Source organism: Panicum virgatum, chromosome 7K (genome assembly GCF_016808335.1).
Source record: "Panicum virgatum strain AP13 chromosome 7K, P.virgatum_v5, whole genome shotgun sequence".
Taxonomy (NCBI): Eukaryota; Viridiplantae; Streptophyta; class Magnoliopsida; order Poales; family Poaceae; genus Panicum; species Panicum virgatum.
This window is the reverse complement of record NC_053142.1, coordinates 39,830,185-39,841,895: the sequence shown is the minus strand read 5'-3', so window position 1 is coordinate 39,841,895 and position 11,711 is coordinate 39,830,185. Positions and strand designations below refer to the sequence as shown.

Genomic DNA, 11,711 nt, shown 5'->3' with positions numbered 1-11,711 from the left:
AATTAAATGGGCCGATCCTTTATTTTCTTTTTCTACGTGCAGATAAACAATCTATCTCCTATTTAGATAGTACCGCAATAATCAAACAATTAAATGGACCGGCCCAATAAAATCATCCGCTTCATGTGATAGTTTATCGAACTGTCACCTTCAGCGACACATAATCGCCCCCACCCCCTCTGCCGCGGATGAGTCTCCTGAGTCTCCTCTGCAGTACTGCAGGGAGACTCTCCCACTGACTTGTGGCCCTCTGAACTTATGGGACCCGCAGGTCAGTGCCACCGAGTCCCTCTGCGGTCCTGCAGAACCGGTTCCCTCTGCCGCCATCTCAGAGCTCCCCCTCCGCCCCTGCGCTCCTCGATCTCCACCACTTCATCCCCTAGCTAGAATGGACGCGCCGCTGCTCCCGCTCGCTGGCTCCTCCGTGCGTCGCCTCCTTCGCCCGGATCGACGCGTCGTCGCCGGGTCAACGCGCCACCGCTCCCGCAGCCCGGCCGGCTCCTCCCCGAGCCGTATACTTCGCCCGAATCGACGCGCCGCCGCTATCTAAGGAATTTGCAGCCGCTCGGGGCACCGCCTTGGGGCCGGAGCTAGGGTGGTGGCCCTAGTGCCGCGGCAGTGACGGCGAGGAGGGCGACGATGGAGGCGCGCATTACCGTGGAAGCTGCCACGGGAGCCAGAGAAAGCTGATGCCAAACGGCGAAAAAAAGAAAGACCGCTAATTACGAGAGAGAGAGAGAGGCAACTTCACTCAACGTACTCAAAACTCAAAAGGGAAAGTCCCATACTATAGTAAGAAGCAAGAGTCCTGTCCATTCAGGCCCAAAAGCCTTCCGGGTGGTTGGTTACATTAGCATCTAGTGTTCTTGCTCTCTCTCTTCCCCCACACTCAACTAAACAAGCTCTTAGTAGCATTTGGTGTTCTTCCTGTTCGTTCTATCACTGCAATTTTTCATAATTATTATTTTCCCTTTGAGGTAGTTGATTCCATTAGCAGTTGGTTCGTGCTCTTATTCTCCCTCTCTTTTCCCACTCAACTAAACAAGTCAGTAGCACTTGTTCTTCCTGTTCGTTCTATCTCTGCATTTTTTTTCATAATCGTTTGCATTGATCGCTGCATCCTTGCAATTTTTGATTCCTGGTGCGGTGCTGTGCTGTGCTGATCGTACTTTTGATTTCGCTAAACCATGCTCACAACGCAACAGAATCCTGCATGCCTGCATCATCATGTATTCGGGTTGATTGCTCATTGGAGACCGACAGAGCTCATCTCATTCTGTTTCTTGGACAGAGATGGCGGACGACGACCCGTCGGCGGCAGCAGCAGCAGCTGGAGTGCACATCCCGCAGGGGTCCATCCGCCGGGTCAAGCTTAGCGTCGCAAGCAACGAGGAAATCGTAAGCGGCTCTCATCTCTTCTCTGTCTCCATGGATCAGCTTTCGTTCTCTCTGGCTGATCGATCTTGTCTGATGAATACTAATATGCATTCGCCGACAACAGCTCAAGGCGCAGCCAGTGGACGCATTAGGCAAGCCCTTCCCGATCACGCATGGCAGCCAGCTCCAGGACAATCCCTCGCTGGGGCTGCCTCTGCAGGTTGGCAGCTGCGAGTCATGTGGCGCCACCCAAATCGACAAATGTGAAGGCCATTTCGGCTTCATCGAGCTACCCGCGCCCATCTACCACCCTAGCCACGTCACCGAACTGGGGAAGATACTCAACATCTTTTGCCTCTGCTGCCTCCGCCTCAAGAAACCCAACGTACGTACTACAGCTAAAAACCCTGCTGCTGGAACAGAAATCATATTAGTATCTGTTACCAACATGATATCTCAACTTTTTTTCCTCACATTTTCAACAGAAGGGCACTGGGAAGGAAAGGAAATTCACTTCATGTTCCTATTGTCCGGTAACTTTTAACTGATCTCACAAAGTCACAATGCTTGCTGTCATATCATACTGTCCATACAAATTTGCTCACTTGTCCTGAAATATCAATTCATATTTGTCTGTCATTAGATCCAATGTAACTGCCTCAAAGCCAAACAACACTGTGATGAATGCTACTAATATCAAATCTTGAAATCCCCTGTTCTTTGTTCTTACCAATCCGTGAACCGCCCTTGTAACCCTGTTCCAGGATATCCCACCATTGTGTGTCACTCAAGTTAAGAAATCCAATGGCGCCCGTAGCTTGGAACTGAAAGCACCATTAAAGGAAGTGGTTGGTGATGGATTTTGGAGCTTCCTTGATCAGTTTGGCTTCCACACGAAGCGGGCATGTCACCGCCGTCCCTTACACCCAAAAGAGGTACTCAACAATTCTATAGAACATCTATCTACTCCTGAAACCATTCAGATGTTGTTAGCAGATTGTCACACCTTGTTCTTATGTTTTTTAGGTTCAGAACATAATGCAAAAAATCTCTGAAGAAAAAAGAATGAGGCTTGCTTCTAGGGGATATAATCTTCAGAATGGATTTATTATGAGTTACATCTGTGTTCCCCCGAATTGCCTGCATGTTTCAAATCTTTTAGACAACAACACAGCCATGTGCCCTTTTGTAAGTACCTCATCATAAAACACTACCTCTATTCCCCTCTTTTAAATGAACCATAACTCATGATGATTCCTTTCTGATTTAGGACACATCAAAAGACTTGTTGCGAAAAGTTCTACGTATAATAGAACAGATCAAAAGCTCAAGTATTAGCCACCCAAACTTCGAAGCAAGTGAGGTAGGTGAAGATGATCTTCAGGTAGCTGTTGCCAATTACATCAATATGGGAGGAACAGCAAAGGTAATAGGTCCATCTTTAAAATAATTAGAAATTATGTTACAGCAGCATTGTAATTTGTCTTCATGTCTTTCAAAGGGTACCCAAAGTGTCACCTTTACTAAGCCTGAACCAAAACAGTGGCAGCAAAGGATGAAGGCACTCTTCATCAGTAAGAGTTCAAGCTTCACGTGCCGTGCAGTGATCACTGGTGACCCATACATTGGTCTTGATGTAGTAGGGGTGCCTGATGAAGTAGCAGGAAGAATGTCAGTAGAAGAACATGTCACAGACTACAACATTGCTAGACTGCAAGTCATGACGGATAAAGGACTATGTCTGACGTACACTGATGTCAATTCCAACACATATGACTTGAGTGGGGAGAAAGGAAGCAAGAAACGCACCACGCTGAGGGTTGGTGAAACCGTAGACCGAAGAGTCCTTGATGGAGATCTGGTCTACCTCAATAGATCACCAAGCATTGACAAGCACTCAATTCAAGCCTTATATGTCCATGTCCATGATGACCACACCATAAAGATCAACCCACTCATCTGTGGCCCACTTGGAGCAGATTTTGATGGCGACTGCGTTCACATCTTCTTCCCAAGATCAGTTTCAGCAAGAGTCGAAGCTACAGAGCTCTTCACCGTGGAGAATCAGCTGGTGAACTCCCACAATGCGAAGCTGAACTTTCAGATCAAGAATGACTGCTTACTAGCTCTGAAGTTAATGTGTGACAGAAGGTATTCTAGACAAGAGGCAAACCAAATTGCCATGTTCTTGCCAGGGATTATTCCACATGGTGATCATTATTGGACTATTCCTCAGATTCTACAGACTACCGGTGCACTAACAACCTTACTGGCAAGCCAAACAAACAAAGAATCTGTTGGATCCTTAGTAACTGCCATCATCTCATCAACTCATTCAGATAAGGGTCCAAGGGAGGCCATGAAGCTTCTAAATCTACTACAACCCCTCCTAATGGAATCACTGCTTATGGATGGTTTCAGCATAAGCTTGAGAGATTTTGATGTCCCAAGTGCAATGCAGAAGGTAATTGAAAGTACTTCGCTTGAGCTCGATGAATATAGAGAATCAATTGTGGACTTCATTGCCCATGCTTCTGCCCTTGGTCTGCTGGTTGACCCCAAAAGTGATTCAGCTCTGAGAAAATTAGTTGAGCAGCTTGGTTTCTTGGGCCGCCAACTGCAAAATAATGGCACACTATACTCTGGCAACTTAGTGGAGGTTTGCTACAAGTTTCTGAACAAGTCTAGCGGAAGCACCAAGTGTTATGATCCTTTAAAGGCGCATGATGTTGTTAGGAGTTCATTTTACAATGGTTTAAACCCACATGAGGAACTACTCCATTCAATATCAGTAAGGGAAAAGATCGAGCGCTCATCATCTAAAGGACTAGCAGAACCTGGCAACCTTTTCAAGAACATGATGGCAATACTCCGGGATGTCATAGTATGCTATGATGGAACCATAAGAACTTCATGCAGCAAATTGATTGTACAATTTTGCTCGACAAATGCATCAAGGCCTGTGACACCAGGTGATCCTGTTGGTATCTTGGCAGCCACTGCAGTTGCAAATGCTGCATATAAGGCAGTGTTAGATCCAAATCAGAACAACATGTCCTCCTGGGACTCAATGAAGGTGAAGTGCTGACCACATCCGTTCTGTTCCAAGTAAAACTTCAATGTAGAGTATAATAACTTCTATTTTGTTACTTTACAGGAAGTACTTCTTACCAAAGCTACCTCTATAACTGATACCACTGACCAAAAAGCAATTCTGTATCTAGACAAATGCTTTTGTGGACTTGAATTCTGCATGGAAAGAGCAGCACTTAGGGTACAATCCTGCTTAAAAAGGATCAAACTAGAGGATTGTGCCACTGACGTTTCCATCAAGTATGCACTTCTTAATTGTTTATATTCATATCACAATGCTTTTATCAAATATAGCTAGCTTACTTGATTGAAAAGCATGCTATGCCTAACTGTTCATTGATAGTACTATTACAAATTCAAAAGCCTAAATAACACTTGAAAATTATAGATAACCTGAACTTCTGTAGAACAACACCTTATTAAACTTTGATCAGTCCAGTGCTTTAGTTGCAATTTGGAGTTACAACAATAACAATAACTTACATTTTCAATATATGTTATCATCAGTTGAATTTTTATCTTATTTCAGATACCTGCCGAAAGAAACTCAAGCAGCACATTGTCTTGTTGGTCACATACATCTAGAAAAGGTATATCATTCTAGTTCTGAAATAATATCTGCCTGTTGTCTTGCCACTAACAATATAGCTGTCTATTGCTACTGCAGGAGAATTTGAATCGAATGGAGATAACAATGGGAAATATTCTTCAAACATGTCAGGAAGTTATTAGTAAACATGTAAACAAAAGTAGACAGCTGAGGCAAATTTTGAAGACAACTGAAATGATTTCAAGGTGCTTCACCCTTCTACACTATAGCACTGAAGTAACATGGATTTTTAATTTCTCATTTCTTCTGAAGACTATTCAAAGATTGTATTTATTGTTCACAACCTATAATATTTGAGTTCTTGGTTTAGTGCAAGTGCAAGGTTAACGTATGCATGGTTGAGATATCAGTTAAACTTGTATTAATCTACTATTTACCTCAAAAACTATTAGTTCTAGCTCCTACTTTCTTAGTAAACTAATTAAATATGGTATTCCTTCTTTGCAGTGAACACTGTTTGTGTGACCAGAATATATACAATGAGAAAGCCTTGCAAGTTTCCTGCTTGCAGTTTTTCCTTGATGCAAGCACCACCACAGAACTATCTGAAACTAATATTGTTGAGCTGATGACCAATGCCATTTTTCCTATACTCTTGGACACGATTATAAAAGGTTAAAACAACCCACATTGACATAACATCAAATGGAAAATCCAAATACTTATGCTGATACTATGACTTATGAAGTTCTGCTTACTTAAGAACCACTCTTGCCTCATCTCACAGGTGATCCTCGAGTTAAGGAGGCTAACGTAATATGGGTTCAACCAGAACTAACGTGTACGGTCCAGAACTCCAGTGCAGAACAGAATGGGGAACTGGCACTGGAAATCACAGTGGAAAAGGCGGCGGCTGCAGAGTGTGGTGGCACCTGGCGAGTAGCAATGGATGCATGTGTCCCTGTGATGGATCTCATTGACACCACCAGGTCTACGCCTTACAATATCCAAGAAGTCTATGAAGTGTTTGGCATTTCCTGTGCCTTTGATAGAGTCAAGCAGGTCAGTTCTTTTCTTTTACCTTTCTGATGAATTCAGACCAACTACAGGTTTCTCATGTTCTGCTCTCCTCCTGGATCATCCTTTCAGCACCTTTCCAAAGCCGTTGGAATGGTTACAAAATCAGTTCTCACAGAGCATCTGACAACTGTGGCAAGCAGTATGACCTGCACAGGTAGCTTGCATGGCTTCGGTAGATCAGGTTGCAAGGCCACATTACAATCCCTGAAGATTCAGGCGCCATTTATGGAAGCTACATTATCTGTAAGTGCCATCCATTTATTTTGAGTTCCCCGGATTTGGTGCACAAGTGCCTATATTGTCAACCATAATACAAAAATGAGGAAACATGCTGCAGAGACCAATACAATGCTTTCGGAAGAGTGCAGAGAAGGTCGACTCTGATCAGCTGGCTAATATTGTATCAGCTTGCTCTTGGGGTAATCAAGCAGCGATCGGGACTGCCTCAACTTTCGAAATTCACTGGAAGGATGAGAACCAGGTACGTTGGCCATTTAACTTATTTGTGCCACTCTTATTGCACAGAACAGGATCATTCACTATTTCCCATCTGTTTTGAACTTATTTTGGTCCTTCACAGTCTGCAAGCAACAAAATACTTGGAGGGTATGGTTTGTATGACTTCCTCGCAACAGTAGAAACAATAGGAGCTGCTGAACAGAACACAGTGACTCCTCATAGTTCATGCTTGTATGATGTCGACAAGATTCCAGAGGATCAAGTTCAAGAGGATGAGGTGATATGTTTGGGTGAAAACCTTCCAATCTCCTGGACAGACCAGCCAAAAGCTGATTCCCTACTGCTTGATTTTAAGGGTAGGAGGACTGGAATACACAGCACTAGACAGGAACGCCAAGGAATGCAAAATAAGAGTAACTGGAACTCAGCTGCAAACTGGAAAAATGGTAGACTGGGCGGTCCTCTGCATTCTGCTTTTGCAGGATCAACTAGCTCTGGCGGATGGAACAAGAAACGGTTTAGCGGCCAAGTGTTTGAGAGAAAGCAACCAAATCATAACTGGACCTCAGCTGTGACACACCAAGGTGACAAGCCAAGTTGGTGTAGCAAAAATGTTGCAGGCGCACAGAAATATGGCATTGCAGAATCATCTAGCTCAGCTGGATGCACTAGGAAGAATAGTGGTGCTGGTCGAGGTGGTGGTAGAGGCATGTGGAAGTCAGGAGCACACCATGGAGGTGGTAACAGCAGGAACTCGAGAGCCCAGAATAATTGCATTGCTAGACAAGGAGGTATCAGTTATAATTTCACACCAGTGGAGCAGCAAATATATGCACAAGTTGAACCAATCATGAAAAATGTAAAGAGGATCATCCGTGAATCAAGGTGCGTTTCCTGGCCTGATGCATTTTGAAGGAAAAAACCTCGCTTTCAAAGCAACTAGGAGTCTTCAAATAACATGATGAAAGTTAAGAAAACCATGATAGATTTAGCCTGAGCATCATAAGGTCCAAGAAACTGCAACAACAGATAATACCCTGTTATTTTTTTCCCCTGGAGACACCAGGTGGTTCCTTTTGTGTCTTTATCCCTATTGACAGTCTTTCTCATTCAATACTTAGCAGGGATGGCATGAAGCTTTCTCTAGATGATGAGATGTTCATCGTCAACAATGTTCTAATGTACCACCCGGAGAAGGAGGAGAAGATGTCCGGTCAGGGCAATTACATTATGGTAAGCCCTATCAGCTCATCTTTGCATGAGATGGAGAACTAGGGAATATCCTTGTGATTAACTGTTTCCCTGGTTGCAGGTTGCTAAGCATCAAACTTTCCATAGCAGCAGGTGCTTGTACGTTGCAACCTCAGACGGATCAAGTCAAGATTTCTCCTACAAGAAGTGCCTAGAGAACTTCATCAGGATTCACTACCCTGATGCTGCGGACTCATTCTGCAGAAAGTACTTCAAATGATGAGCCATGGGATGTTAATTTGTCTTAGTGCTGCTTGCTTGCAGTAGTGCCACTTTCTAAGTCCCTGCGGTGATGAAGAACATATGCGATTTCAGATACAATGTTACCTTTGATGTCCGCTAACTTTAATGTGCTTGAAACTTGTATAACTGCGATCTTGTTACTTTAAAAATAGCAAAAAAAGACCAAGATACCTAGATTTCTGAAGTTCAGTTGTCTTACAACTTATCATAACAACAATTAACTGTTAGTAGATTGCAGACTCATGTTCAGTCATGTTATTACTGTAGATTTTAAGGTAAAATAATCTGGGAGCGACGGTGTCGCCGCCACTGCACGAACGTAATCTACTTTTTCATCAGCAGCACAGTAAAGACATGTAGGAGGAGGCAATAGAATAACCACCAGATGGTTGATTGCCTGGTATTGTAACTCTTATGGTCTGATATCATTCAACGCTTTTAGAATCGCATGATCCTGGCCAGCCCGGCCAGCGTAGAGCCGCAGACAACGATGGATCAGAATGTGTCTGCCTTTCTGCAAGAGGCAGCATCATCTTCTGCGTTATTAGGCGATCTGCTGACTGCAGTTGAGCTTGAGCATGGTCAGGTCGGTACTTGATTGCCCTACTGATACCGCATCCGCATCGATCTCAAGCTTTGGTCGAAGACGTACTGCATGCATCATCCATACCTCATCGAACTCGAGGCCGAGCTCCCCGACCTAATAAACAAACTGCAATCCCCAGCCGCGCGCCGCTGCTCCTTGTTCAACCCAACCACAAACCTCTAACGATCATGGCTCCTCCATGTATAGCTGTCCAAACGTGCCAGCACGGCACTACACGGCACGCCCGTGCCAGGCACGGCACTAAGTGGCACGGCAAACTAGCCGTGCCGTGCCCAGTAGTGCCGCCGTGCCGGAGTCCAGGCACTAGCACGACACGGCCAACACTTTGCCGTGTCGTGCCGTGCCAAGGGGCACAGTAGTGCCAGTGCCGGCACTAGCACTATAGTGCCAAACTGTCAAAACACCTCATTCAATTCTAAATTTCAAGCACTTTCAAGTTTCAAACATATAGAAGCAAATAACAGATAAGAAATTGAACTGAATCAAATTCAGACACAAACCAAACTCAGACAGTTAACAAAAGATCAATTTTATTAAGAGCTTGTGCAATGGCTGTCTCATTAAAAACCTCTCTAGGTAAAACTCACCTTTGTGAGAAACCCTAGAGATGGAAAAAGAGTACAGTCAAGCTCCAATTAAGTAGTTCATTACATCACAGTTCAAACTTAAAATTCTAGAGTCCAAGTCCTAAATATTGCAGGCCATTACATAAATGATCATGAATCAAGATAAAGTTCTTCAAAAGCTTCCTCAAGCTCCTTGTCCTCCACATTCTGTTGCAGTCTTGCTTCTGCAGCCTCCCAGTCTTTGATGCAGGTTAGCATCTCCACCATTTCAGGCTCCAAACTCCTTCGCCGCTCCTCGATAATCCTGCCAGTCATACTAAAAGTGGATTCTGAAGATATGGTAGACACAGGAACAGTTAAGATATCTTTAGCTATGATTGACAGTACTGTATATGTAAGTTTGTGTTGATGCCACCAGGCCAAGATGTTAAAGTCATCAGTTAGGTGATTTACAGTGTCACAGTCCAAGTAGGACACAAGTTCAGAAGCATTAGAAGCTGATGACCTTACTGCATTCAGTAGAGAAGTTGCAGATGTATCTCTAGACATGTTAGGATTACCAGGCAAGATACCACCACCCAAAACAGGACCATCATCATCATATATTTCATCCCAAGCAGATCTTGACTTACCAGACAGGACAGGAGGGTTAGTCCTCCTCAACCTAACAGCACTATATTTCTCATCATATTTATTGTAAACATCAGCAAGTCTAGCTCTAGTGCCAACCAAATAAGCAGAATAATCAGTACTGGTGAGATTACCTAGCCTTCTTAGCACCCTAGTAAAACCTTTCATTTTAGCTCTAGGGTCCAAGATGAATGCAAAAGAGTAAAGCAAAGGTATGTCCCTCCAATACTTATTATATTTGTCTATCATAGGTTGCACCACAGATCTGATGTGCACATCATTAGCATAGTTTTTTAGGTGCAGAGAAATCTTAACAAGATAATGAATCATAAGTGGAGATGTAGGATAGTACACACCAGACAATGTGACAGTAGCATCATAAAACAACTCAAGAAAGGATAGCACTTTTTGTGCCATCATCCAATGATCCTCAGTTAACAGCAAAGGCTCACCTTCATCCCTAGGATACTGAGCTTGGATGAAAGTAGTGAAAGGGAACTTATGAGGAAACAGATGTTTAAGCATTAGGTAGGTAGAATTCCACCTAACCTCCATGTCCAGTTGAAACTTTCTAGGCCTAACACCAGTTGCAATGCAGTAGCTTTTATATGTAGCAATCCTCTGATTAGATGAATTTAAAAATGATATTGCAGTTCTAAATGTTTCTAGCAAAGGCTTAAGAGTAGTTAGTGCCTCATTGACAATCAGATTCAGAATATGACATGCACAACGCTGATGCAAGAATATAGAATTGACTGCATTGTTTAAACTAGATGATGCGTACTCTGATTCATCAATTACTTCAAAACCAAGGTATTTAGACAGAATATTTTTCAGTTTATGCATGGCTGATGCATTAGATGATGCATTGTCCAAGTAACAGCAAACACCTTTTCAGACAAACCATAATCAGCAAGAACAGATGCTACACGGTCAGCAATATTTTGTCCATTGTGGGACACATCAATAAGAACCAGACCAAGCACCCTCTTCTCTAGTTGCCAGTCAGAGTTTATGTAGTGAGCAACAACACTAATGTAATCCTCTTTGGCATTACCAGACCAAATGTCAGAGGTTAGACACACACAGTTAACAGAAGTACTAAAAGTCTCAACAAGTTTAGCCTTGCAATCAGTGAAGTACTTCAGTATGTCTCTAGAGGTGGTTTGCCTAGACACTTTAGTATATTTAGGATTGTGAGCATTTTTAATGTACTCGATAAAAGCCTTAGATTCACCAAGAGAGATAGGAACACAAGTCTAGCAATCAATCGAACAAGTTCAGTACGAGCGCGCATAGGACAGTAGTCCCAAGTACGCATACTACCATCAGCAGTAAAAGAGATTTGAGACTGAGACATGCGATCCTTTTCACGCTTCTTAACGCAAACTAAAATATGCTGGGATAAGTGACCAGTGCCACCACTAGAGAAAGCAGAGTAGACCTTAGAGCAGTGAAGGCATCGAGCTCCATATCTGACTGTCTTACCATTGATTTCCTTGAATAGTTTCTCATAGTCAGCCCAGACAGGAGAGGTAGAGGGGTGTGGGCGTTTGGCGGTGTTACCGTCAGGTGCAGGTGGTTCCTCAACGTGTTCACCATCGCCGTCGACGGGAATAGCATCATCAGCGGTTGCACCGAATAGGGACGCGCGGTCCTCGTCCATGTTGTCCTCGTTGTCATCTCCGGCCAAGCCGCACAACCGCCGCTCCTCGTTCATGCCCACCTCCACCGTCTCTTCGTCAGATCCGGCCATGCTCAAGCGCCAGTGACCTGGTTCCTCAACAGCTACAATGCAACACAGAAAAGAACAGGGGTTAGGGTTAAATCTTGGAGAAGAAACAGTACTGGATGA

The 11,711-nt window shown here is 43.8% G+C and overlaps 1 protein-coding gene across 3 annotated transcripts; it reads left to right on the top strand.

The window, feature by feature from the left end:
- The first annotated feature begins 312 nt into the window (after positions 1-312).
- Positions 313-8,237, top strand: LOC120642362 (DNA-directed RNA polymerase V subunit 1-like). 3 transcript variants are annotated; one of them, XM_039918840.1, is made up of 18 exons: positions 313-792; positions 1,292-1,398; positions 1,502-1,762; positions 1,863-1,910; positions 2,142-2,312; positions 2,404-2,565; positions 2,648-2,803; positions 2,879-4,453; positions 4,535-4,710; positions 5,000-5,060; positions 5,138-5,265; positions 5,528-5,694; positions 5,808-6,082; positions 6,170-6,343; positions 6,438-6,581; positions 6,681-7,444; positions 7,681-7,792; positions 7,872-8,237. In XM_039918840.1, exons 2-18 carry the CDS (start codon positions 1,294-1,296, stop codon positions 8,028-8,030), a joined length of 4,638 nt encoding a protein of 1,545 aa, XP_039774774.1. In that variant the 5' UTR covers positions 313-792; positions 1,292-1,293; the 3' UTR covers positions 8,031-8,237. The 3 variants fall into 3 exon arrangements, with proteins under 3 accessions (XP_039774774.1, XP_039774775.1, XP_039774773.1); XM_039918841.1 differs by having other exon boundaries at positions 313-1,398; positions 7,684-7,792; XM_039918839.1 differs by having other exon boundaries at positions 313-1,398.
- The last annotated feature ends 3,474 nt before the right edge of the window (positions 8,238-11,711 follow it).

Bases quoted from the DNA above. Each gene is read 5' to 3' on its own strand.
- LOC120642362 (XM_039918840.1), top strand. From the start codon at position 1,294: ATGGCGGACGACGACCCGTCGGCGGCAGCAGCAGCAGCTGGAGTGCAC. The intron at 1,399-1,501 runs GTAAGCGGCTCT...CGCCGACAACAG, and splicing joins TCGCAAGCAACGAGGAAATC to CTCAAGGCGCAGCCAGTGGA. The intron at 5,061-5,137 runs GTATATCATTCT...TTGCTACTGCAG, and splicing joins GTCACATACATCTAGAAAAG to GAGAATTTGAATCGAATGGA.